This window comes from Mytilus edulis, chromosome 3, assembly GCF_963676685.1.
Source record: "Mytilus edulis chromosome 3, xbMytEdul2.2, whole genome shotgun sequence".
Taxonomy (NCBI): Eukaryota; Metazoa; Mollusca; class Bivalvia; order Mytilida; family Mytilidae; genus Mytilus; species Mytilus edulis.
The window spans coordinates 7,009,910-7,036,674 of NC_092346.1; the positions used below are offsets into that span (position 1 = coordinate 7,009,910).

Consider the following 26,765-nt stretch of genomic DNA (forward strand, 5'->3'; position numbering starts at 1 on the left):
ACAAAAACCGCCCATTGTGGCTTAACTTAAAAAAAATTACACTTTTAAAAATATAATGACTTATAAGAGTATTTGAAACAAAGAATGTAAAGGAATTGTCTAATTTATGAAAATATTTAAAGTAAACCACAGATATGAAATTTATATGACAATCATTTGAATGACTTATACTTTGCAGTCTTGTCTCCAATTACATTAAATTAAAATTATTTTAAAATGTTATGTTATAATAACATGTATATCGTTAAAACGCAAAAAGGCGAAATCGCAAAAAGGCGAATACGCGAAAAGGCGAAAACATGAAATCGCGAAAACGCGAAATGGCCTTAACCGGCCATCATATCAAGGTCACAATATATAGAGCTAATTGTAAGCAGCAAGAATGTTCAGTGAAGTAAGATAAAAAAAAACCACATCAACATCACCGAAACATAATTTTGTCATGAATCCATAGATCTTTGTCCTTTGTTTAATATGCACATAGACCAAGGGACATATTGTGGTATACAAATGTACGGCGTCCGTCTAATTGTCCGTCTGTTTGTCTGTCCGACATAAAGGTGTCGCACCATGACTTGAGATCGACTTATCATCCAAATTTCATGAAACTTAACATTGTTGTTTCTTGTAAAAATAATAAGGTTGGATTTTCAAATGTAGCGACCTATCTCAATAAGGATTTATGATTATTACTTAAAACTTATAAGTTATATTAATCAAGAGATGTGTATACTTTGAGGTGATGATTCAAAATTTTATTTTAGAGTTATTGCGTTTCTTGTAAAAAACGTGAGGGTTTTCACGTGTTGTGCCATATCTCAGAAACTATTTATGATTATTGCACAAAACTTTACACACAAGACGACGGGCATACCATGCACTCATGGCGCAGCTGTTTACTTATAAAGTGGTAATACTAGCTATCAGTACATATTAGTTTGAAAACTTTTTAAGTTTGCTCTCTCGTCTTGGTCCAGTGACTGATTTAACTAGCATTTTTAAATGTTAAGTTTTCTGCTTAAATCGAGCAGTTTGATAAGAACTACTTGCATGATTTAATTTGTGATAGGTGCAATTAATACTACCCTGATATCAAATTCGGTAAAACAGAAATTCCCTTCATGCCCTTTATCACAGCACAGTACAACCTACAACTAAGAATATGTCTAACCTTTTTGGCAGGCACCTGAATATGTAAAATGGATGAACTTTGACAAAGCTGTGAAGGCAATATTTTAATATATATGATGTTTCTGGTGGCGATGATGGCTTCAACAATGTATTAGTGTGTGATTAAGGGTAAGTTTCAGAGTAACCATTATTACAATTGGCACATCTCATTTTTTTATTGGCCTAAACCCTAAGTCATGGTCTATTGACTTCGAGCAATTTAATTAGTTTGCATGTTAAAATTGGTGATTTAATCATTAACTGTTAAAGAGAACCCGCCAATGGTAAGTCAAAAATATTTATAATCATCCTTCCCTTTGCTTATATCACTCTGCTCAGTCCATCCAATTCTTGTTTTATAGCTCTGACACATGATCAGTCATTATCAGTAATGTCACATTGTCAGAGATGAAGTTAATGCAGGTGTCATATCATATAAAAAGGTATGAGTGCCACTGAGAAAACTTTCCATCCGAGACCAAATAACGTAAAAGCTAGTATCTATACATGTATGTCACCATACAGTCTTCAACAATGAGCGAAGAATTTCCTATTTTGTTTATAATCTTAAGATCTACCAAATATAATTATAGGAATTATTGTCTATTAAAAAAACATTTTCATGAATTTTAAAGGTGTTTTTATTCGACCGCAAATGTTGTCGTATATAGTAGTCAAGTTAAACTAAGATTTAACCTCAAACTAATTGCAACAGAAAATGTTTTAGTTCTTATCTATAGCATTAAGCACTTATTATACACAGAAAAAAGTCCCTTAAAATCTAACTTGAGGAAAACTCAAAATCGACATTTCTAATTTCCTATGAAAATTAACATAGGAAGGGGAAATAACTCTGCAAAAATGACCTTTGTCAGTTTTTGGATGATTTTCCTGAAACTTATGTAAAGTATGATGGAGTTATAAGTTTGTTATAGACTAAATTATATAAATTTATTTTAATCTTCTGCTCATAAAATGTACAAAATTGAAGTGTTACGGGTATTTTTGTTTTTCCATTTTTCATTTACAAAGATTTGGTTTATACCTGCATATTATAATTTGTCGGCATCTTACTTGTCGAAAGAAACTTTAAACCACAAAAAAAGAAGACGTGCTTAATTATTTTTATTAAATTTGAGATTCTTTACCTTGACATGTTGAAAAATTCAATAAATGGTTAACTAATGAATTACTAAATCTAGATTATAGCTTGATAAAAGATATCAAAGCACTTTAAGAGTTGTTTGTTCTACTCTAAATAACGCAAAAAAAACCAAGAATCAATACATTCTCATGAATAGAAGCGGTAAAGTTATAATTTTGTATCCATTTTTATTGATATGTTTGCCTTTTTTGCAGAGTTATCTCCCTTTATTAATGAAAATCTCCATTGGCATTTTAAATGGTGATTTTTTTAGTCTTCCTCAAGTAAGATTTTATTGGACTTTTTTCTGTGTATATTTGGGGTATAATGCTAAAGATTAAAACTTAAATATCTTCTGTTGCAATTACTTTAAGGTTTGGGTCAAATTTATGGTAGATTGACTGGACTATAGGTATCATGTCGTCGTCGTAGCCCGAAGAAACTTGGTTTTCGCACAATAATTTTGGTATCAATAAATAGAAATCTATGAAATTTAAACACAAGGTCTAATACCACAAATGAAAGGTTGGGATTGATTTTGATGTTATGGTCCGGACAGTTTAGGAATCAGTTTAGGGGCCAAAAAGGACCCAAATAACCATTTTATTTAGTTTCCAGACAATAACTTGTCGAATGGTGTATGGATCTCTCTGAAATTATACCATAAAGGGATGATAAAAATTCGCTTTGAGGGATTATGGCTCAAACCGTTTGGAATTAGTGACAAAAAGGGGGTAAACAAGGGTGTTCTCACTGTCCTGGTTAATGGACAATTACTAAAGTACAAAACATAATTTAAAAGCAGTGTAATTTGATTTTAACAATGATTATGAATGTCATTTTCTATTTAAGACTTTTATGATGTATTTAAATGGGTTATTATTGCATACTCCATTGGAAATTTGAATTGAGATTATGACCATACCTTTTAAAGGGAAAGATTATTTTTGGGAAAAAAGGTGGGGGGACAATTTGTTCTCAAGATTTCAGAAATTAAAAAGAAAATTTCTTCTATTTATATTTTTTTTTTGCAGAAAAAAGGGAAAGAAGGGAGGGGCAATTTGCAACAGCAAAGTGTTTTGCACAAAAGATTATAAATTCAAATCACATAACCAATTCAAGTTCTTCAAATGCAGTTATTCTGTGTCAGAAACCTATTAATTGACAAAGCTTAATAACAATCCAAATTCAGACCTGTATCAAGTATGAATACTGTGTCCAATTTTGCCCCAACTGTTCAGGGTTGGACCTCTGTTGTCATATCCAGCTGCGCTTGGCGAAGCAATTTATAAGTTATTATCTACTTTTTAATAAACAAAATGCACATACACATGATAAAGGAGATTTTAAAAAATCAGTACAAATATTATACTGGTCAACAAGCATCCAATTGACCTATTCAGACTTTTTGTTTCATTTATATCTTTTTTTGCGGTAAATATATCAGATATCATAGCATTTTCTTCATTACACTCAAGATTTAAGCAAACTTGAATGTCATGTATCAGTGTCACATAGCAAATAACAATGATTTAGAAATTGTAGTAAAGATCTTTTGCTTGATAGAATTCTGTTTAAAATTAGCAAAGGAACAAAGGATACTTAAATATTGCATCTCTTTCTGTAGAGGAAGAAAACTATGCATGCTTTATAATGTTAGAATGAGTAAAATATAACTGAACAATCAATTGTTATTCATACTGCCCTGAAAATAATAATTTTCATGAACTTGAAGTCTTTTATAAGGTTTTGAAAAATTACTTACTTTGTTATACATGTTATATATATGCAAAATACACTAAAATATCAGTATATAAAGGAATTATACCAGAAAGCATCCAATTGACCAGTTCACGCAGACATTAAAATTAATGTATAACTTTTTTTTCAGTAAATACATGGTAAATAAATAGATTTCCAAGTGGTTTTCTTCATCAGAGGGGCAACAACCAAGATTAAATCCAACTTGAATGTCATGAATTATTGTCATATAGTGAATACCTATGATTTGACAATTAGAATAAATATATTTTGCTTGAGAGAATTCTGTCTAAAATTAGTAAAGGAATAAAGAAGTCTTAACTATGGCATCTCTTTCTGTAGAGGAAGAAAACTATGTTCGAATGAGTTTGTTATCAACTGGAATTTCTCCTCGTGCAGCAAGAACTTTCTTTGATAGTGAATTTGCTCCAGCATGTTTAGAAGCGACAATGAAAAGGGAGTATAACAAATTGTTTGACTTAAAAAAGAAGCATAGAATCAACCAATCACAGTGGAACCTTCTGTGCCCAAGATTTCCCGGTGAGTACAGAAATTTTTATTTCATAATACAATGTTTCCCTTTCCTAGATTCCCAAAAAGTATACACAAAACTGTGCTTTACATGATGTTTATATATATTGTTCATAGCCAAACCTTCTGTTCCAAAATATTTGTTATTGCAGATAATTTAAATATCCTTTTTCTAGTATCAGTTTTTATATACGCCCAATTTCAGAACGTATTTTGGTATACCGTTGTCTTTCCATGTCAGTCTGTACATGTATGGCCTTGCTTTCATCCGTTCCTTCTTACATTCCGAAATTGGTTTCAGTACTCTAACTTTAGTTAGCCTGAACCAAATGTTATGAAATTTATACAAAATGCTTATTCCCATGATTACCACAACAAAATAGCTCAAGTTTTATTTGAGCTTGCATCCCTTTTGTAGTTCTAGATGTATGCCCCTTTACCCTATCTAACCTTAGTTTGCCTCAACCAAATGGTATTAAAATTATGCACAAAGCTTAGAACAACAAAATACAGATCAAGATTGAATTTTGGTGACATCCCTCTTACCATTTATTTAGAGTAATTGCTGAATTTTGAGTGTCTGTTCTCTAACTTTAGTTTGTCTCAACAAAATGACAAACAATTTAGACACAATGCTTATAACTTAAAAACACAAAGCATGTTTGAATTTTGGTGGTGTCACTTTTACATTTCTAGAGTTAACGTTATGTTTAAGTTGACGAAAAGATATATGAGTAAACTAAATAGAAGTTTTTTTGAAAAAGTTTTATTCTGGAGTGATGAATTTTACATCACAAATGGGACAATATCCCTAAAGGACCTTGAGATGAGGAACACAGATTTATGACTCTCATTAAAAAATTAGTCCGCCATACAATTGATGAAGCTGTGATTTAAAAAATTGACATAAATGAACGAGGACTGGTGTTTTATAGAGCTGATGTAATGTGAAAAAGAGTATACAAAACTAAACCTGAACAAATAATTACAAAGGACATATTTTTTTATGATTTTTATAGTCAGAATTTTGGGATTATTTCCTGAGGAGAGTGACATTTTTCACTAACTTTCGGGGTTGGGCACTTGACGGGAAAACGTTAACATTACCGCCTATGGAGAATCTATTACGCATATTGCCCCAAATAGGGCAAAATTTTACAAAATCGCACAGATTTCAACCAAATAAACGCATCTATGGAAACAAAGTGTGCGGGGGTTGACAAACTAAATATTTGTGCAAGATATGTAAAATACCATAACAAAGATTATGCTAAAAGTTTTTCTAAGTCGACGCCTGCTCTCTATATGTTTCCTATCCGATGCAAGAAAGTAATGGTAATTAATCCATTTTCATTGAATTTTCGTCTAAAAAATTCAAAATGAGTGCTATTAATGTTACGTCATGAACAATGTCAATGTCAAGTATGTAAAATTTCAACAACCAAAAATTTGATATTGTCATCGTACAAGCTATGATTTATTTTTGCATTGGTCAATTAATCCTGATTTAGATTTTTTGCCAGAAATTGGGGCCATTTTAGGACTTTATCCAATATACTCCTTTTGCTGTATCTCTAAGCTTTTTCAAATGAAAGTATGTTTAAAATGACGATATAGATTTTTATGCCCCCCCCCTTGCTGAATTTTTCATTTCCGTTTTCTAACTAACATGTAAGTTAGCCTCAACTAAATCTAATGAAACTTATACACAATGCTTATTACCACAAAATACATATCAAGTTCGAATCACTTTTATTGTTCAAGAATTATGCTCTTTATAAATGGAAAAAATGCTGGATTTTCGTTTCTATTCTCATGGTTCTTTAACTTAAGATTTCCTCAACCATTTTTTTTAAAACTTATACATAATACTTATTTCCACAAAACTGAGATCAAGATCAAATTTTGGTAGAGTCACTTTTACCATTCTTCGGTTATGTCCCTTTATAACTTTATATGATATGCAAGCAAGGGCATCATCTTTGTTCTGTGGACACGTTCCCCATTTATTTCACAATTGTCTGTAATAACATTATTTATAGCTAGAACCTATCAATCTCCCCCTCCTCAAGTCACACTTTTTAATAGCTGAATATGATACGAAAACTGAAACTACTGGGTCAAATTTAACACAGTCATCATTGGGGTATGTAGTTTTAAAAATGTGTCTGATGACCGACCAACCGACCAAGCTGGACGTTAGGGCTACAAATAGAACATAGGGGTAAAATGTAGATTTTTGCTTGTATCTCTGAAACCAAAGGCATTTAGAGCAAATCTGTCACGGGATAAATAGTTTATCAGGTCTATCTATCAGCCCTGAATTTTTCAGATGAATCGGACAACCTGTTGTCGGGTTGCTGCCCCTGAATTGGTAATTTATAGGAAATTTTACCGTTTTTGGTTATTAGCTTGAATACTATCATAGATCATTGTAGATAGAGATAAACTGTAAACAGCAATAATCGTCAGCAAAGTAAGATTTACAAATAAGTCAGCATGGTCAGTTGACCCCTTAAGGAGTTATTGCCCTTTATAATCAATTTTTAACAATTTTTCGTAAATTTTGTAAATTTTTACACAACATTTTTCTCTGTAACTACTGAGCTAAGAACATTATAGATAGAGATAATTGTAAACAGCAAGAATTTCAGTAAAGTAAGATCTACAAGCACATCACCATCATGGAAACACAATGTTGTGATAAATCCATCTGTGTCCTTTGTTCAATATGCACATAGACCAAGGTGAGCGGCACAGGCTCTTTAGAGCCTCTAGTTTCTCAAAACTGATAAATTTATGTTCCTTTGAATCACTTATTTACAACTGTAATTAATGAACATGATGGACTCACTATACAATGTTTAGGTAATAATATTTCTAAGTATTGATTCTGCTAAAAATGTATTAATAAACAAACTTGCTATTTGCTTTTAATTTTATAATCTTTATTATATAATGTGTTTTTAGGTGTTCCAGATTCTAAAACATTCGACGTAACTTTGATGATACTGTTACTGAGGAATTTGACTCCAATCACCCCTCCTCTTTGTGGATTTGACCATTTACCTTCTGCAATAGAAACCACACCAGCTGCAGACTTAGCAAGAATCAAACACTACAGGAATTACCTGGCTCATCTGGATGATGGCAAACTAGACACAGGGTTCTTCAATACTGCATGGAGTGATATAACTTGTGTAAGTATCTACATCAAGGTTCAATTAACTAATTGTAGGTCACCTGTCAGTAGATATTTGAAACCAAATTACAAGAAACCAAATAGAACTAATTTGCCTTAAACACACTTATGAAATTTATTTTATAGAAAATATATGATTTTGATTTTTGTGGCGCCTGCGACGTTGGTCGCGGAAAATGAGACATAAGGACTGCTTTTATGATGAATGCGTCAACAATTGTAAGTTTTCTGCTAAAGTTAGTTTGAAAGGAAACCCTTGTGATAGATCATTAATATTTCATGTAAAGTTGCATGACTACATTTACTATCAGTACATATCAGTTGAACAACTATTTTGAGGGCCCGTCCCCTACTACGGTCATGGTCTAATGGCTTTGAATTAATTAGAAATTAGGTTAATTTGTTTGCTTAAATTAGCTAGATAGGATCTACTTGTGTGAAATCAATGGTATCTTGTATGAAGTTGCATTACTATCTGTTCATATCAGTTTGACAAATATTTTGAGGCCCTGTCCCCTAGGTCCAGCCACTTTCAATTACTAAGAATATTTCAATATTTAGTTTTCTGCTTAAGTTTGTTAAATAGGATCAACTTGTGATAGAACAATAATATTTTGAAAGAAGTCATATTTTTATCAGTTCATGGTCCAGTGACTTTGAATAAATCATAATTTTTCATTATTAATTCTCTGTTAAAGTTTATTTGATAGGATCTACTTTTGATAGATCATTGATATTTTATGTAAAGTAACATTACTATCAGTGCATATCAGTTTGACGACTATCACGAGGCTCTGCCGCCAAGGTCATGGTCCAGGGACTTTGAATACTTTAACAATCTTCATTGTTCAGGTTGCTGCTTAAGCTAGTCCGACAGGATCAACTTGTGATAGATCTATGATATTCTGTAGGAAATCAAATTCAGATAGAGAGGAACTACTTACCATGATTTTTTGTAAAACATTACATTATGGTCTGTACATCTCAGTTTATTGACCATTTTTATACCCAGTCCGACAGGCGAGACATATATCTGTTTCCATAATTTATTATTGTCTTACCTGCAACCGAATTTGCAGAATGCAAGGCAAAGAGATGCATATTTTGGTGCATTCGCATTTGCCACAACATAAGCAGCCTTATTAACCAATTGTAAAAAATGTAAACTTGTATGTCAATATCTTGCTTATTATGAGGAAAAACCAAGATAAGTCAATGTGACAAAAAAAAAAAACATTTGACTCATCTGATATAAATAAGAAGATGTGGTATTATTGCCAATGAGACAACTCTCCACAAGAGACCAAATGAAACAGAAATTAACAACTATATAGGTCACTGTACTGCATTCATCACTGAGTAAAACCATACCGCATATTAAGCTATTTAAGACCCCAAAATGACAATGTAAAACAATTCAACATGTTCAAATGAGAAAACTAAAGGCCTTATTTATGTATAAAAAATGAACGAAATAAATACAATAATTATCAAAGGTACCAGGATTATAATTAAGTACGTGTGTTTCTTTGTCAATTGTATTCTCCAATTTATTTCTATTGTAGTCCTGTGGAGTTGAGTTGTCATCTTAATGTTATATTTCACATGGCTATAAAAGGGGAGGTTTGGCATCCCACAAAACCAGGTTCAACCCGCCATTTTTTTCTTTAAAAATGTCCTGTACCAAGTCAGGAATATGGCCATTGTTATATTAAAGTTCGTTTCTGTATGTGTTACATTTTAACGTTGCGTCGTTTGTTTTCTCTTATTTTTTAGTGTAAATTCACATTGCGATAAGACATGTCACGGTACTTGTCTATCCCAAATTCATGTATTTGGTTTTGATGTTATATTTGTTATTCTCGTGGGATTTTGTCTGTTGCTTGGTCCGTTTCTGTGTGTGTTACATTGTAGTGTTGTGTCGTTGATCTCCTCTTATATTTAATGCGCTTCCCTCAGTTTTAGTTTGTTACCCCGATTTTGTTTTTTGTCCATGGATTTATGAGTTTGAACATCGGTATACTACTGTTGCCTTTATTTACAGCAAGAAATGAAAACCACTGAATAACAGGGTCCTGACTTGGGACATACATACAGAACGTGGGGGGGGGGGGGGTTTAAACGTTATATTAGCCAGGTCCCAACCCTCCCTATAACACAAGACAGTTTTGAATGTTTATATTGGTGGCCCTCCCTATAACACAAGACAGTTTTGAATGTTTATATTGGTGGTGTCACTTTCAATTTTTTGCTGGATTGCTCACTTTTTCATTCTTACTGATCTTGAGTTATGCATACTAACAACTGGAAAACAATCTTTGTTAGCACTTTTACTGTTGTCACTGACTAAACATTTCATTTCCATGCTCAAAAGTTTAAATGAGATATTAGAATATGACCTTGACCTCATTTTCACCATGGACTTTTAATCAATAGACACTAAGTCTCTATCATTTACCTTTTGCATTTATCACATGTTTATGTTTAAGATATGCCATATATTACTGGTTTGTTATTGTTTCGGAGTAATGCAAGAATTATGCAGGCCCATTTTTGAACCTGCAAGTTTTATTGTAGTCATTTACAGTAACAAGTATCATCCTTTATTTCGCAGGCTGTTGATAGATTGGGTGGGCAGCAAATGAAGCAGGAGTGTGATCATCTGAAAACCAAAGCATTAGATCAAACCAATCAAGAAATAATGATGGACATCAAACATTCCAATAATGAAATCCGGGAACTAAAAGAATCATTTAAAAGTTTGATAATATCGCATGAATTACTGCAAAAACTCCATGCTGAAGTGAAGAAATCCCATGAGATATTACAGGATGACCATAGGAAAGTAACACAAGAGATAGAAACAATAAAAACCTCACAGAAGGATACTGTACCATGGAATATAAGAGGTAAACAGTTTGAAGGGACTTGGGGTACATCTTCTCAGTATATTTTGTTGGATTATGGTTGGTAAAAGGTAGAAACCTTTGGATTTTAAAATTCAAAAGTCAAATCAGGAAATTTAGTTTATATTGCGTCAGCTTTTTGAGACTCTTTATGGTTGAGGCTATAGATTTTTTTGGAAGAAAAGTTTATTTCCAGTTTTCGGAGAAAAAAAAATTGTTTTTTTTTCACCCTCAGCTGCCACTATATGTAGTGCTAAAATTAGTAGATTGTTTTTCGGCTGAGGCAGAAAAAAAGTTTGTCTGGGGAAACCCCCCCCCCCCCCCACCCCCCCCCCCCCCCCCGGAAAATCAAATGGTTGCTGCCTTATGTTGACATGATTTTCACCCTCTGGTTGTTCCGTTAAATTTTCAGATATATATAAAAATAAGGAGATGTGATATGCTTGATAATGAGACATATATTCTTAAGAGCCCAAAGATGTTACTGTCATGACTGTAAGTAACTATAGGTCACTATAGGGCCTCCAGAAATAAGCCAAACATACATACAGTAAGCTTTATACAAGGCCCTGACTCTTCAAAATTGGAATGATTCATAATAAAATTATATGATATATTGATGATGTTCTATCATTGAATAACCCATATTTCAGCCAATACCTACATCTCATATATCCCAGTGAACTTGAAATTAAGGATACTACTGATACTAGAAGGACTGCTTCATACCTTGATCTTTTCCTCAATATTGACGTAGATGGACGACTTCACACGAAAATCTATGATAAACGGGACGATTTCAACTTCCCAATTATCAATTTCCCATTTCTTAGCAGTAACATACCCTCTGCCCCTTCGTATGGTGTTTACATATCACAATTGATACGTTATTCTCGTGCTAGTTTACACTATACGGATTTCATATACAGGAGTGTGCTACTTACGCAAAAACTGCTCCAACAAAGTTATGAGTAGGACAGATTAAAATTGACACTCCGTAAAGTTTATGGACACCATCACGAATTGACCAAACTAGCTAAGGACATTTTTACCACATGGTAGATTGTTGTTTGTCATTATGTCGTCTAATCTTTTAATTACCAAACGTGACTTATTCCCGATTGTGACTGTTTTGCTGAGTGTGAATTCGCATTACTATAAGACGTGTTACGGTACTTGTCTATCCCAAATTCATGTATTTAGTTTAAATGTTTAATGTTTTATTTGTAATTCTCATCGGATTTTGTCAAATGTGTTGACTTCTTTTCTATTATATTTATGTGTTATGGTAAATAATATTAATCACCGCATTCATTTATTTAGATTTTATTTTGTTCAACGTAATCAGTGCGATATTTTACGTTTGAAGTGAGATTCAAAACAAACCGGACATAGCTTTATAATATAGTTAATTGCTGCCTTAGTTTGCTATTAATAAATATTGAAATGTGCATTGTTATTAAGTGCAATATCAGTATTTAGTTCAAATGTAATCTTGGGTCAGTCCTAGTTCTATCTTATTCATTCAAATGACGTCATTTTTCATTTTTTGATGATTTGTTTTACAAATTCAAATGACGTCATCATTTTTTGTCATTTTTAACAATTTCAAATATGACGTCACTTGGCGTTGAGGTTTAAACATATTCGGATGTGTCTACATATTGTGTTGCAAATGTCTGGTTATGTAATGTATTTCAGTTGTTTCCTGTAATTAGTTAATATTTCAGTTCTATCATGTACAGCTTTTGTTTATTAATTTTATAAATTTACTGTTTGCAAAAGTATAAATTATTCTAAATGATAAGGATGTTCTGGTAACTAACAGAAAACCCTGGCCGTTTTTGGCACAACTTTTTTGATCTTTTGGTCCTCGATGCTGTTCGACTTTGTGCGTGTTTCGGCTTTCAAACTTTTGTATCTGGGCATCACTAGTAGATCTTGTGTGGATAAAATGCACTTCTGGCGTATTAAAATGTTCAACTTGTTGCCTTTTGTTGGCTGTTGTTCGTGTGTTTCTTTGTCAATTATATTCTCCAATTTATTTATGTTGTAGTCCTGTAGTGTTGAGTTGTCATCTTAATGTTATATTTCACATGGCTATAAAAGGGGAGGTTTGGCATCCCACAAAACCAGGTTCAACCCGCCATTTTTACTTTAAAAATGTCCTGTACCAAGTCAGGAATATGGCCATTGTTATATTATAGTTCGTTTCTGTATGTGTTATATTTTAACGTTGCGTCGTTTGTTTTCTCTTCTTTTTTAGTGTAAATTCACATTGCGATAAGACGTGTCACGGTACTTGTCTATCCCAAATTCATGTATTTGTTTCTAATGTTATATTTGTTATTCTCGTGGGATTTTGTCTGTTGCTTGGTCCGTGTCTGTGTGTGTTACATTGTAGTGTTGTGTCGTTGTTCTCCTCTTATATTTAATGCGTTTCCCTCAGTTTTAGTTTGTTACCCCGATTTTGTTTTTTGTCCATGGATTTATGAGTTTGAACATCGGTATACTACTGTTGCCTTTATTTATTCATACATACATGAAATCTAGATACCTGTTGTATGCAAAAACAATGAATAAAAAATAAATATGTCAGACAAACTTTCAACTTAGTAAAGATCCCGTGAACATGGAGATTATTTTTGAGTATGTTATTGTTAGCAAGTGTTATATCACAACCTAACCTTCCACAGTTTTGTAATATTACAAAGTAAGCACAAACTGTAAACAAATATTTGAAAATGAATTGATTCATTGTATTGGTATTATCCACAAATACAAATTGGCAGAAGACACAGTATTACTAATCTGAGAGTAGTCAAAATTTATGAAAGCCCTCTCAAAGACCTAAAAATGATGCTTCCTAGACATATTACACAGACGAAAGCTAATAATAGTTATTGACTGGATATATGACCATACAGGATTTTAATTGAATAGTAATAAAATTGAGAATGGAAATGGGGAATGTGTCAAAGAGACGACATTGACCATATAACAGACAACAGCAGAAGGTCACCAATAGGTCTGCAATGCAGCAAGAAACTCCCACACCTTGGGCGTCCTTCAGCTGGTCCCTTAACAAATATCTATACTAGTTCAGTGATAATGGATGTCATACTTAACTCCGAATTATACACAAGAATCTAAAATTTAAAATCATACAAGACTAACAAAGGCCAGAGGGTCCTGACTTGGGACAGGCGCAAAAATGCATATTTATACATGTTTTAATGTATTGATAACAAAACAAATGAAGTACTGAATAATACAACTGTTCAGGATTCCACATATGTGGTTGTATCAATCTGTGTCATGAGAAGCATTTATTTAAATCTATTACAAATATATTGTCACTGTTCAGTCTATGGGAAAACTGATGCATACTAAATGCATATTACAGAAATTCCAAGAAGAAATTTGAAAAGAAATAAAAACTAATTAACAACAATATATTCCAAGAATAAACATGAGATTTGTGAGTTTCAACAAAGTGCACCATTGATAATGACATATATGTTATACCCTTAAAAGTGTAAACAAACAAATGACTTATATTGATCATTTATTGTACAGAGGTGATTGATTAATCTATTTGTATTTCAGCAAAAAATGAACAATTACTCAAAACTTGGAAGGATAGTGATGATAAGATGTTTGTTAACACAAGAGCTGCAGAGCATATTTTCAAATGTATAAAGGAAAACAGCTGTGTAACTATAACAGCCAATTCTGGTGTAGGGAAAACAGCAACACTGAGACATGTAGCTTTACAGATGGTAGAAGAATATGATGTACTTGTGGTCACAGAGCCAGGTGACATTCTGAGGTATTACAATCCAAATAAAAAAACATTGTTTGTTGTTGATGATTTATGTGGAAACTTTTCGCTGGACCAGAGTGACATTAAATGTTGGGAACCAATACTAAAGGATATAAGACAAAACCTTGAAAAAAAACAAACAAAAGTTCTTGCAGCATGTCGGTTACAAGTGTACCTAGATGAAAAGTTTAATTCTTTGACAACTTTTAAGTCATGTGTATGTAACATGTTATCTAAAAACATTTGCTTGTCAAAACCGGAAAAAGAATTAATAGCTAAGTTGTATCTCAATGCAAAAGCCTCTGAGATAAGTGACTTTTATGATATTTATGACTGTTTTCCTCTTTTATGTAAATTGTACCATGATAATCCCGCACTTATTATTACAGATTTCTTTCAAAATCCATTTTCAATTTATGAAGCAGAGATTCATCAGTTTCTAAAGAAAGGGCATCACGCTAAATACTGTGCTTTGGCTTTATGCGTCATGTTTAACAACAAATTAAAGGAAGAAATGTTAACAGAAGAGTTGAATGAACAAACTAGGGCTATTATAGAGAACACATGTGAGGCATGCAGATTAGACAGGGGAACATCACGACTTGTATTACAAGATGAACTTGACTCACTTACACATACATTCATAAAGAAAGAAAGCAATGTATACAAAATTTTACATGATAAGATATTTGACTTTCTTGCTAAGATATATGGCAAAAACATAACATATTGCTTGATAACGAATGCAGACAGTGGTTTAATCAAGGAACGATTCTTATTAGAAACAAAAGACAACATGGATCCGTTTATTACTGTAGTACCTGCAAAATATCATCAGATGTACATACAGAGAATAATTGATGAATGGTCAAATAGAAAATTACAAGATGTATTTAGTAACATCAATATGAAAATACCTCAGTTCAGGCAGAAATTGCTCTGCTATTTGAAAACACTAGATATATCTTACCAAAAACAACTGGCAAATATCTGTGATGAACATAAATCATTATGTAAAAACCGTTATTCGTATATATTTGATGATGAGGATGATGATGATGATGATGATGATGATGATGATGATGATGATGATGATGATGATGATGATGATGATGATGATGATGATGATGATGATGATGATGATGATTATACCTATGAAACTTCTTTATTACATTGTTGTTATTTAGGTGATATGTCATTTGTCATGTGGTTGTTAGACAGAGGAGTAGACTGTAATAAATGTGACAAAAATAAGGAGTCACCTGTAATTACAACTTGTCAACATGGTCATACCGAAATAGTAGAAATGTTGTTAGACAGAGGAGCAGACTATAATAAATGTGACAGGTATGGTGAGTCATCTGTAATAAAGGCTTGTAAACATGGTCATATAGAAATAGTTAAGATGTTGTTAGACAGAGGAGCAGACTATAATAAATGTGGATGGTATGGTGAGTCACCTGTAATGAAGGCTTGTGAAAATGGTCATATAGAAATAGTAAAAATGTTGTTAGACAGAGGAGCAGACTATAATAAATGTGACAGGTATGGTAAGTCACCTGTAATGAAGACTTGTGAAAATGGTCATAAAGATATAGTAAAAATGTTGTTAGCCAGAGGAACAGACTATAATAATTGTGACAGGTATGGTGAGTCACCTGTAATGAAGGCTTGTAAACATGGTGATATAGAAATAGTAAAGATGTTGTTAGACAGAGGAGCAGACTATAATACATGTGACCGGTATGGTGAGTCACCCGTAATGCAGGCTTGTAAACATGGTGATATAGAAATAGTAAAGATGTTGTTAGACAGAGGAGCAGACTATAATAAATGTGATAAAGATGACAGTTCACCTTTACTGAAGGCTAGTCAACATGGTCATACAGATATAGTTAAAATGTTGTTAGACAGAGGAGCAGACTATAATAAATGTGACAGGTATGGTGAGTCACCTGTAATGAAGGCTTGTGAACATGGTCATACAGAAATAGTGAAGATGTTGTTAGATAGAGGAGCAGACTATAATAGATATGCATGGTATTGTAAATCACCTGTAATGAAGGCTTGTGAAAATGGTCACATAGAAATAGTAAAGATGTTGTTAGACAGAGGAGCAGACTATAATAAATGTGATGCAGATGACAGTTCGTCTTTACTGTGGGCTAGTCAACATGGTCATACATATATAGTAAAGATGTTGTTAGACAGAGGAGCAGGCAATAATAAATATGGAAGGTATGGTGAGTCACTTGTAATAAAGGCTTGTAAAAATGGTCATATAGAAATTGTAAAGATGTTGTTAGACAGAGGAGCAGATTATAATAAATGTGAATGGCATGGTGAGTCACCTGTAATGAAGGCTTGTGAAAATGGTCATATAGAAATAGTAAAGATGTTGTTAGACAGAGGAGCAGACTATAATAAATATGGAAGGTATGATAAGTCACCTGTAATGAAGGCTTGTGAAAATGGTCATATAGAAATAGTAAAGATGTTGTTAGACAGAGGAGCAGACTATAATAAATGTGATGCAGATGACAGTTCACCTTTAATGGAGGCTAGTCAACATGGCCATACAGAAATAGTTAAGATGTTGCTATACAGAGAAGCAGACTATCATGAATGTGACAGGTATGGTAAGTCACCTGTAATGAAGGCTTGTGAAAATGGTCATATAGAAATAGTAAAGATGTTGTTAGACAGAGGAGTAGACTATTATAAATGTGATAAAGATGACAGATCACTTGTAATGGAGGCTAGTCAACATGGTTATACATATATAGTTAGGATGTTGTTAGACAGAGGAGCAGACTATAATAAATGTGACAGGTATGGTGAGTCACCTGTAATGAAGGCTTGTGAACATGGTCATACAGAAATAGTAAAGATGTTGTTAGACAGAGGAGCAGACTTTAATAAATATGGAAGGTATGGTAAGTCACCTGTAATGAAGGCTTGTGAACATGGTCATATAGAAATAGTAAAGATGTTGTTAGACAGAGGAGCAGACTATAATAAATGTGATGAATATAACAGTTCACCTTTACTGAATGCTAGTCAACATGGTCATACAGATATAGTAAAGATGTTGTTAGACAGAGGAGCAGACTATAATAAATTTGGATGGTGTGGTGTGTCAACTATAATGAAGGCTTGTGAACATGGTCATACAAAAATAGTAAAGATGTTGTTAGACAGAGGAGCAGACTATGATAAATATGGAAGGTATGATAATTATATGTCACCTGTAATGAAGGCTTGTAAAAATGGTCATATAGAAATAGTAAAGATGTTGTTAGACAGAGGAGCAGAGTATAATAAATGTGATAAACATAACAGTTCACTTTTAATGGCGACTAGTCAACATGGTCATATAGAAATAGTAAAGATGTTGTTAGACAGAGGAGCAGACTATACTAAATGTGGATTGTATGGTGAGTCACCTGTAATGAAGGCTTGTAAACATGGTCATACAGAAATAGTAAAGATATTGTTAGACAGAGGAGCAGACTATAATAAAAGTGATGAATATGACAAATCACCTTTACTGAAGGCTAGTCAACATGGTCATACAGATATAGTTAAGATGTTGTTAGACAGAGGAGCAGACTATAATGAATGTGACAGGTATGGTGAGTCACCTGTAATGACGGCTTGTGAAAATGGTCATATAGAAATTGTAGAGATGTTGTTAGTCAGAGGAGCAGACTATAACAAATGTGTATGCCATGGTCAGTCACCTGTAATGAAGGCTTGTGAAAATGGTCATATAGAAATAGTAAAGATGTTGTTAGACAGAGGAGCAGACTATAATAAATGTGAATGGCATGGTGAGTCACCTGTAATGAAGGCTTGTGAAAATGGTCATATAGAAATAGTAAAGATGTTGTTAGACAGAGGAGCAGACTATAATAAATGTGAATGGCATGGTGAGTCACCTGTAATGAAGGCTTGTGAAAATGGTCATATAGAAATAGTAAAGATGTTGTTAGACAGAGGAGCAGACTATAATAAATGTGGATGGTATGGTGAGTCACATGTAATGAAGGCTTGTGAACATGGTCGTACAGAAATAGTAAAGATGTTGTTAGACAGAGGACCAGACTATAATAAATATGGAAGGTATGGTAAGTCACCTGTAATGAAGGCTTGTGAAAATGGTCATATAGAAATAGTAAAGATGTTGTTAGTCAGAGGAGTCGACTATAATAAATGTGGATGGTATGATGAGTCACATGTAATGAAGGCTTGTGAACATGGTCATACAGAAATAGTAAAGATGTTGTTTGACAGAGGACCAGACTATAATAAATATGGAAGGTATGGTAAGTCACCTGTAATGAAGGCTTGTGAAAATGGTCATATAGAAATAGTAAAGATGTTGTTAGACAGAGGAGCAGACTATAATAAATGTGATGCAGATGACAGTTCACCTTTAATGGAGGCTAGTCAACATGGTCATACAGATATAGTAAAGATGTTGTTAGACAGAGGAGCAGACTATAATAAATGTGACAGGTATGGTGAGTCACTTGTAATGAAGGCTTGTGGACATGGTCATATAGAAATAGTAAAGATGTTGTTAGACAGAGGAGCAGACTATAATAAATGTGATCCAGATGACAGATCACCTTTAATGGAGACTAGTCAACATGGTCATACAGATATAGTTAAGATGTTGTTAGACAGAGGAGCAGACTATAATAAGTGTGACAGGTATGGTGAGTCACCTGTAATAAAGGCTTGTAAACATGGTCATGTAGAAATAGTAAAGATGTTGTTAGACAGAGGAGCAGACTATAATAAAGATGATAATGATGGTCAGTCACCTGTAATGATGGCTTGTTGATATGGCCATATCGAAATACTGAGAATGTTGTTAGACAGAGGAGCAGACTGTAATAAATGTGATGGACAGGGTCAGTCAGCTTCAAAGATTGCCTATGAAAGAGGAAACAAAGCTATAATTGCTATGATTCATCAACATACCAGTCAGAAAATAGTTAGAAACTGAAGTTCAATCAATTTTTTTCAAATGCTTTAAAGACAATCACAATCAAAACCAAGGAGTAAACATAGACTCACAAAACCAAAGGACACTTACATCAACAGTTATAAATAATAATTAAGAAACAACACGAACTCCTCTAAAAACCCGGAGTGAAATCAGGTGCTCCGGAAGGGTAAGCATTACCTGCACCGTATACGGCACCCGTCGTGTTATTTCTCTGTTCAGTTCGGTAATGATGGAAGGTTATTATGACTGAGGAAGCATATCAGATATGATTTCTGACACACTTTTGTCATAATGGCCAATCAGCTCATGATGGCGACCGTCAAATTTCTTGAGTGATGACCTTAATTTAATTGATTCATAGCCCTGATTAGCAACTTTTGAGAAAGTAATATTCCTTGTTCAACAAAATCATCGTACTTTGAGCTAGCTCTAGAGTAACATATCAATTGAGACACATATACTACATATGCTGGTGCCGTTGGGATGTTACTACACAGAAATGGAAAGTTGACAAAAGAAAAATTAAAATCATCGCGTTTGTCATAAATTTTGGTATTCAACCTACCATCAGTAGTCATTTTGTGAAAAAAAGGTCTAAATATGAAGCAGATTTATCTGTGTCGGTAGTATCTTTAATTTCAAATTCACTTGGATATATTAAATGTAAGTGATCACTGAATCTATTATTATTTAGAGACAGAACATCATCAATATACCGAAAGGTGAAATTAAAAGACTGGGCTAATTTCTTTTCTCCTTTCTGTACTAGCCCTTGGATAAATTCTGCTTCATAGGAATATAAAAACAAATCTGCAAGTAGAGGAGCGCAATTGGTACCCATTTGGATTCCAATAATCTGTTGGAAGACCAAACCTCCAAATTCAACAAATATGTTGTCAATTAAAAAGTCCAGCATGGCAGTGATATCCTCGTCGGTATATTTTTTCCTTGACTTTGTATGATTTTTCACAAAGGAAGCTAAATTCCAGCCCAAAACTAGATATTTAAAACGTCTAGTGCCCTTTTTGTTAAAGCTGACGAGTTCTTTCAGTCGAGCTTTAAGTTTAGTATGTGGAATAGTGGTATAAAGAGTTGAAAAATCAACGGTTTTAATGTTGGTACAATGTTTGAATGATTGAGATTATAAATTCACCAATAACTCTTTGAATTTTTCAGTATCCACATCTGACGAGTTCTTTCGGTCGAGCTTTAAGTTTAGTATGTGGAATAGTGGTATAAAGAGTTGAAAAATCAAAGGTTTTAATGTTGGTACAATGTTTGAATGATTGAGATTATAAATTCACCAATAACTCTTTGAATTTTTCAGTATCCACATCTGATTAACACCACTTCTTGAATATGCCGTTTCGGAATATTTCTGAAGTCTTTCTGCGACTGCAGTGAGTATGGTAGTAAGAACTTTTGAAAGGGGTTTGGTGGAACACTTGGAAGAACCTGCAATATACCTTTCCTTATAAGGATTCTTGTGAAGCTTAGTAACCCAATATAAGGGTGGAAGATCCTGGTCCTCATCCTTTGGAGTAACACCAAAGGAGATTAGAACCGATTTGTGGTTTTCCAGGATATCCTGCTTCGTAAGCGTACTTAGTGTATATGTAGGATTTCCAAGTGTGGTATTTATCGCCAGTTTTTTAATCAGGCAGTCAATGTATTGTTTCTTGCAAACAAAAACATTATTGTTTGAGGCTCTGTCAGCAGGAACGACAACATATTTGTCATGGAATAATTCAACTCCTCTATGACATGAGGGTCTTTAAAGATGGAAGGAGCTATGGTGCTCATTGACCCTTTAAGCTTACTTACTCTTATCTGTATCAGTGACCTCACTGATTTTACACACTCCAAAAGAGTGTCAACCTCAACTTTTTCTCTTTTTGCCGAGTCTTTTGCATAACCCTCAACAGAATCCATTAGTAGTTTGAAGTTCTGCTTCCAATTGATTGGCTGTGGCTCTCTGTATTTCGGACCCTTTAACAAAAATGTCTCAACTTGTAGTTATTGACTATGTTTAGGTCTCCAGAAATTAAATGGCCAGCAGGATCATACACGAAAAGGGAATGGGAACAGGCACAATCAGGTGGTTTAGCTTTAAATTTGAGGTCATCAATATTTAGATTCTGCAACACTTTTTTGTGATTAAACATTTTAGATGCAACAGGGTTGGTGTATAGGATACTATAGAAGAAGATTGGTCCTTAAAGTAATAAGGCATGTTGCTTTTTACTCTTTTATGGTGAAGATTGTTACTTATATTTATAGCATCAATACCCTTGTTTGTGAACTTCAAATTGAAGAATTTTGCAGTTCCTTCGAATGTTAAAAAACGGGTCTGAATAATCTATGGTTAGCAATAACCATCACCGTGGCAACTATTTTAATGTTTTAAAGGCTGTCATTAATGCTTTGTTGATATTTAAACTTGTGTGTGGTATAAGTTAATACCTGTTATATTGAAAGTTCTATATTCTACCTTTTTTCTAGAGACTTTCTTGTTATTGCTTACTTTGCTTAAGGATGTACTTAGGTCAGATGTAGGAATTTGTGTCAGATTTTTGTTTTTTCATACGATACAGGGTAAAATATATTGCACCATAACACCCATTTTTCTTTTCATATAAGACTTCAATAGCTCATAAAAGGTCATTTAACAAAATTTAAGCATATTATAGATTTCTTTTCTTTCGATTTGAGGCCCAAATGATACCAATAAAATAAAAGTCTGAGTCAGCCTTTTCCTTCCATTTCTATATACATGTAATTCGAAAAGGAGCCCCAAAACCAATCAATATTTTTAGCTTAGTTTGTGTCTTAACTAATGCGCTTCTGACTTATAGTATCAATTTTAAATTCCAAATTTGTTTTTTGATTTCACCTAAGTACATCCTTCACATATTGAAGATAATTGTATTTAAATCCGTTGTAAATAATAATATTAGTCCGTTTTATTTACAAAATACAAATATTATTACAAGATATTTCATAGTCATTGCCTCCATTGTTAAAGTAATATGAACTATATTAAAATAATATAATGCATATGGTTTTTTTATAACTAAATGTCTAGTTTTTATAATATAACTTATGTACAATAACTTTTTTCTGAAGAATATTCTATAGTTTGTCCAAATTTAAACACTTTTTTAAATTTCAAAATGTATGGCCGGACATTATTATTGCAAATGGTGCCCTCAATTTGGTGCCTTTAGTGTTATCAGTTGAACAAACATCAGTGGAGGTCATTATAAGGTATACGGAAGTGATAACATGACAGTCATTATAAGGTCAACGGTAGTGAGAACATGATAATCATAACACGATCTACAGTACTAAGATCATGAGAGTCATTATAAGATCTTCAATAATGAGAACATAAGTATAGTAATTATTAGGTCAACAATAGTGAAACATTAGAATCATTATAAGGTATTAGATATTGAGAACATGACTGTCATTATAACGTCAACTAAAGTGAGATCAAACGATTCATGAGTTCATCAATAGTGAAAACATGACAGTCGTTATAAGGTATACAGTATTAAAAACATGACAGTCATTATAAGGTATACAGTTTTAAGAACATGCCAGTCATTATAAGGTAAACAGTTAGCAGAGCATGAGAGTTATTATTTGTGTTACAGAAAGAATAACATATGGGATTCATCATAATGTCTACATCAGTGATAACATAGTCATTAATGGTTCTACAGTTCTGAGAACATGTGTTATTATAAGGTCTACAGTAGGCAGAACATGAGAGTTCGTTTTTTCTCTACAGAATGGATAAAAGAGGGGCGAAAGATACCAGAGGGACATTCAAACTCAAATGTGGAAAATAAACAGATAACCTCAATGCAAAAAAAGACCAATAGAACACAAAACACAACATATAAAAATTAAAGACTGAGCAATACGAACCATACTAAAAACTGGGGATAATTTCAGGTGCTCCGGACGGGTAAGCAGATCCTGCTCCACATATGGCACCCGTCGTGTTGCTCATGTTATTACAAACCCGGTAATAAGTCTAATTTGGTAGGTCACATTCGGGAAAAGGGTACGGGATTAAAGTTACGACATTAGGAACATATCCGTTATCATCTGTGAAACCGATATTCCATAACGATCAACCAACTCTTGATGGCATCCGATAAAACTTACGAAGGGATGACTAAAACTTCATCACTTGGAACTCTTGGTTTAATAGCTTCCTTGTGAGTAGCAATCCTCTATCAAGGAAATCATGATGGCAAATATACGCCATGGAATATCGTATCAACTGGGAGATAAATACTCCCTATGCAGGCACTGGTGGAATGTTGCTACATAGAAATGGAAAGTTTACAATTTGGAAGCTGAAATCATCTCTTTTGTCGTAAAGTTTTGTTTTCAACTGACCCTCAGTGTCAATATCTAGATGTAAGCCAATATATGAGCCAGACTTAACTTTTTCTGTTTTATCCTTTATCTAAAGTTCGATGGTAAGATTCGTTCAACATAGTCACCAAATTTCGGATTATTTAATGATAGAACACCATCTATATAACGGAAAGTAAAGTTAAAGAATACTGCTAACTTCTTTTCTTCTTAAGAAGCTCCTGTATGAAATCAGTCTCATATGAATAAAGGAACAATTCGACAAGAGGGACACAGTTTGTTCTCATGGGAATGCCGATTGTTTGTTGAAAACACGTCATTCAAACGTAACAAATATGTTGTCAATCAAGAAACAAGCATCTTGATACTGTCAGTTTCAGAGAATGTGTTGTTAGAATCAGGGTGTTTTTTTACAAAGTATGATTTTTCCCTTCCTATGACAAGATACTTGTATCTACGTTGACTATTCTTTTTATGAAACAAAGCAGGACCAACTCTTTCAATTTGTCTTTTAATTGGAATGGGGAATGATTGTGTAAAGTGTAGAAAAATCAAATGTTGTTATACTATTGCAAGATGAAAGAGACTTAGGCCGTGTTCACATTGACCTAAACGTGGTGTTGTGTAAGTGTAACTCACACGTAAACTAAACAAAATTACGTTCCCATTGATAACATTCAATGTTTACATGTAGTGTAAATCATGTTTTGTCTACATGCAGTCGATACTCGATGTAGGCCTTGTGTAGATTAAGTGTACACAAAACTAGGCATTTAAAACATTAGTTTCACCGTGTATATGTAAGGAAGAAACAATTTTTGAATAAAATTGATATTTTAAATTATAACAATCATTAATAAAGTTCTTTACAGAAATATTTGTCTAAACTTGATATACTTATTTGGTTTTTGTTTAAACTTAATGTAGCTTTATTAAGCCCTTATCAAGACTGAAAGCAGCATCATTGCCGAACACATAATTCATTTGAAAATTAAGGTCTTTCCGAATCGACTTGACTTGAACAGAAATGTTTGCCACTGGTCTTTACTTAAACAACGATTCACTATAAATGAATGACTTAAAAAGTGTGAGGTAAATGTATTGTTTGTCTAGAACATGTATTTCGGATCCGTTAAATTACCCTTAAAACTAAAAAAAAACATTACCCCCTCCCTTTGCCAAATACTCCTTGGAGAAGAAATACCATTTGAAACAAACAAAAAAGATAGGAATATAGTGATCCCTAATATATCATTCCTTCTTCTCCTTCAATCTCTGTACGGATGTAATGCATTGGCTTTATGCGAATAAAAAATATATTCTTCGCCTGTAAGCACGCCGGTACAGCCTACGTTTTCTTAATGCTTAATCGAGACATTTTTATTATTTTTAAACTACTGCAAATCATCAAAATGGCTTTCATAAAGAAGCAACCACTTAACTTAACTAGAGGCTCTAAAGAGCCTGTGTCGCTCACCTTGGTCTATGTGCATATTTAACAAAGGACACAAATGGATTCATGACAAAATTGTATTTTGGTGATGGTGATGTGTTTGAAGTTCTTACTTTACTGAACATTCTTGCTTCTTACAATTATATCTATAATGAACTTTGCCCATTAGTAACAGAGAAAAATATTTGGTAAAAATTTACATAAATTTACCAAATTAATGAAAATTGTTAAAAATTGACTATAAAGGGCAATAACTCCTTAAGGGGTCAATTGACCATTTAGGTCATGTGGACTTATTTGTAGATCTTACTTTGATGAACATTATCGCTGTTTACAGTTTATCGCTACCTATAATAGTATTCAAGATAATAACCAAAAACAGCAAAATTTCTTTAAAAATTACCAATTGGAGGGCAGCAACCCAACAACAGGTTGTCCAATCATTTGAATATTTCAGGGCAGATATATATTGACTTGATTAACAATTAAACTCCTTGTCAGATTTCCTCTAAATGATTTGGTTTCAGAGTTGTAAGCAAAAAACTACATTTTACCCCTGTTCTATTTTTAGCCGTGGTGGCCATCTTGGTTGGATGGCCAGGTCATCGGACACATTTTTCAAACAAGGTACCTCAAAGATGATTGTGGCCAAGTTTGAATTAATTTGGCCCAGTAGTTTCAGAGGAGAAGATTTTTGTAAAAGATAACTAAGATTTACGAAAAATGGTTAAAAATTGACTATAAAGGGCAATAACTCCTAAAGGGGTCAACTGACCATTTCCGTCATGTTGACTTATTTGTAAATCTTACTTTGCTGAACATTATTGCTGTTTACAGTTTATCTCTATCTATAATAATATTCAAGATAATAACCAAAAACGGCAAAATTTCCTCAAAATTACCAATTCAGGGGCAGCAACCCAACAACAGGTTGACCGATTCATCTGAAAATTTCAGGGCAGATAGATCTTGACCTGATAAACATTTTTACCCCACATCAGATTTGCTCTAAATGCTTTGGTTTTTGAGTTATAAGCCAAAAACTGCATTTTACCCCTATGTTCTATTTTTAGCCGTGGCGGCCATCTTGGTTGGTTGACCGGGTCACGCCACACATTTTTTAAACTAGATACCCCAAAGATGATTGTGGCCAAGTTTGGATTAATTTGGCCCAGTAGTTTCAGAGGAGAAGATTTTTGTAAAAGATTACTTAGATTTATGAAAAATGGTTAAAAATTGACTATAAAGGGCAATAACTCTTAAAGGGGTCAACTGACCATTTCGGTCATGTTGACTACTTACTTGTAAATCTAACTTTGCCAAACATTATTGCTGTTTACAGCTTATCTCTATCTAT

General features: G+C 33.3%; 1 protein-coding gene across 1 annotated transcript; it reads left to right on the forward strand.

Annotated features, from left to right (window-relative positions):
- Positions 1 to 1,182: 1,182 nt before the first annotated feature.
- Positions 1,183 to 19,566, forward strand: LOC139514749 (serine/threonine-protein phosphatase 6 regulatory ankyrin repeat subunit C-like). Its single transcript, XM_071304390.1, has 5 exons — positions 1,183 to 1,299; positions 4,206 to 4,615; positions 7,577 to 7,806; positions 10,423 to 10,717; positions 14,324 to 19,566. The coding sequence occupies exons 2-5, from the start codon at positions 4,399 to 4,401 to the stop codon at positions 19,390 to 19,392; spliced, it is 5,811 nt and encodes a 1,936-aa protein (XP_071160491.1). The 5' UTR covers positions 1,183 to 1,299; positions 4,206 to 4,398; the 3' UTR covers positions 19,393 to 19,566.
- The last annotated feature ends 7,199 nt before the right edge of the window (positions 19,567 to 26,765 follow it).

What these genes read in the sequence shown, in the direction of transcription:
- LOC139514749 (XM_071304390.1), top strand. Translation starts at nt 4,399, where the DNA reads ATGGCATCTCTTTCTGTAGAGGAAGAAAACTATGTTCGAATGAGTTTG. An exon ending in TCTGTGCCCAAGATTTCCCG is followed by an intron (nt 4,616 to 7,576) that starts GTGAGTACAGAA and finishes ATGTGTTTTTAG; the next exon opens with GTGTTCCAGATTCTAAAACA. An exon ending in CATGGAGTGATATAACTTGT is followed by an intron (nt 7,807 to 10,422) that starts GTAAGTATCTAC and finishes TTTATTTCGCAG; the next exon opens with GCTGTTGATAGATTGGGTGG.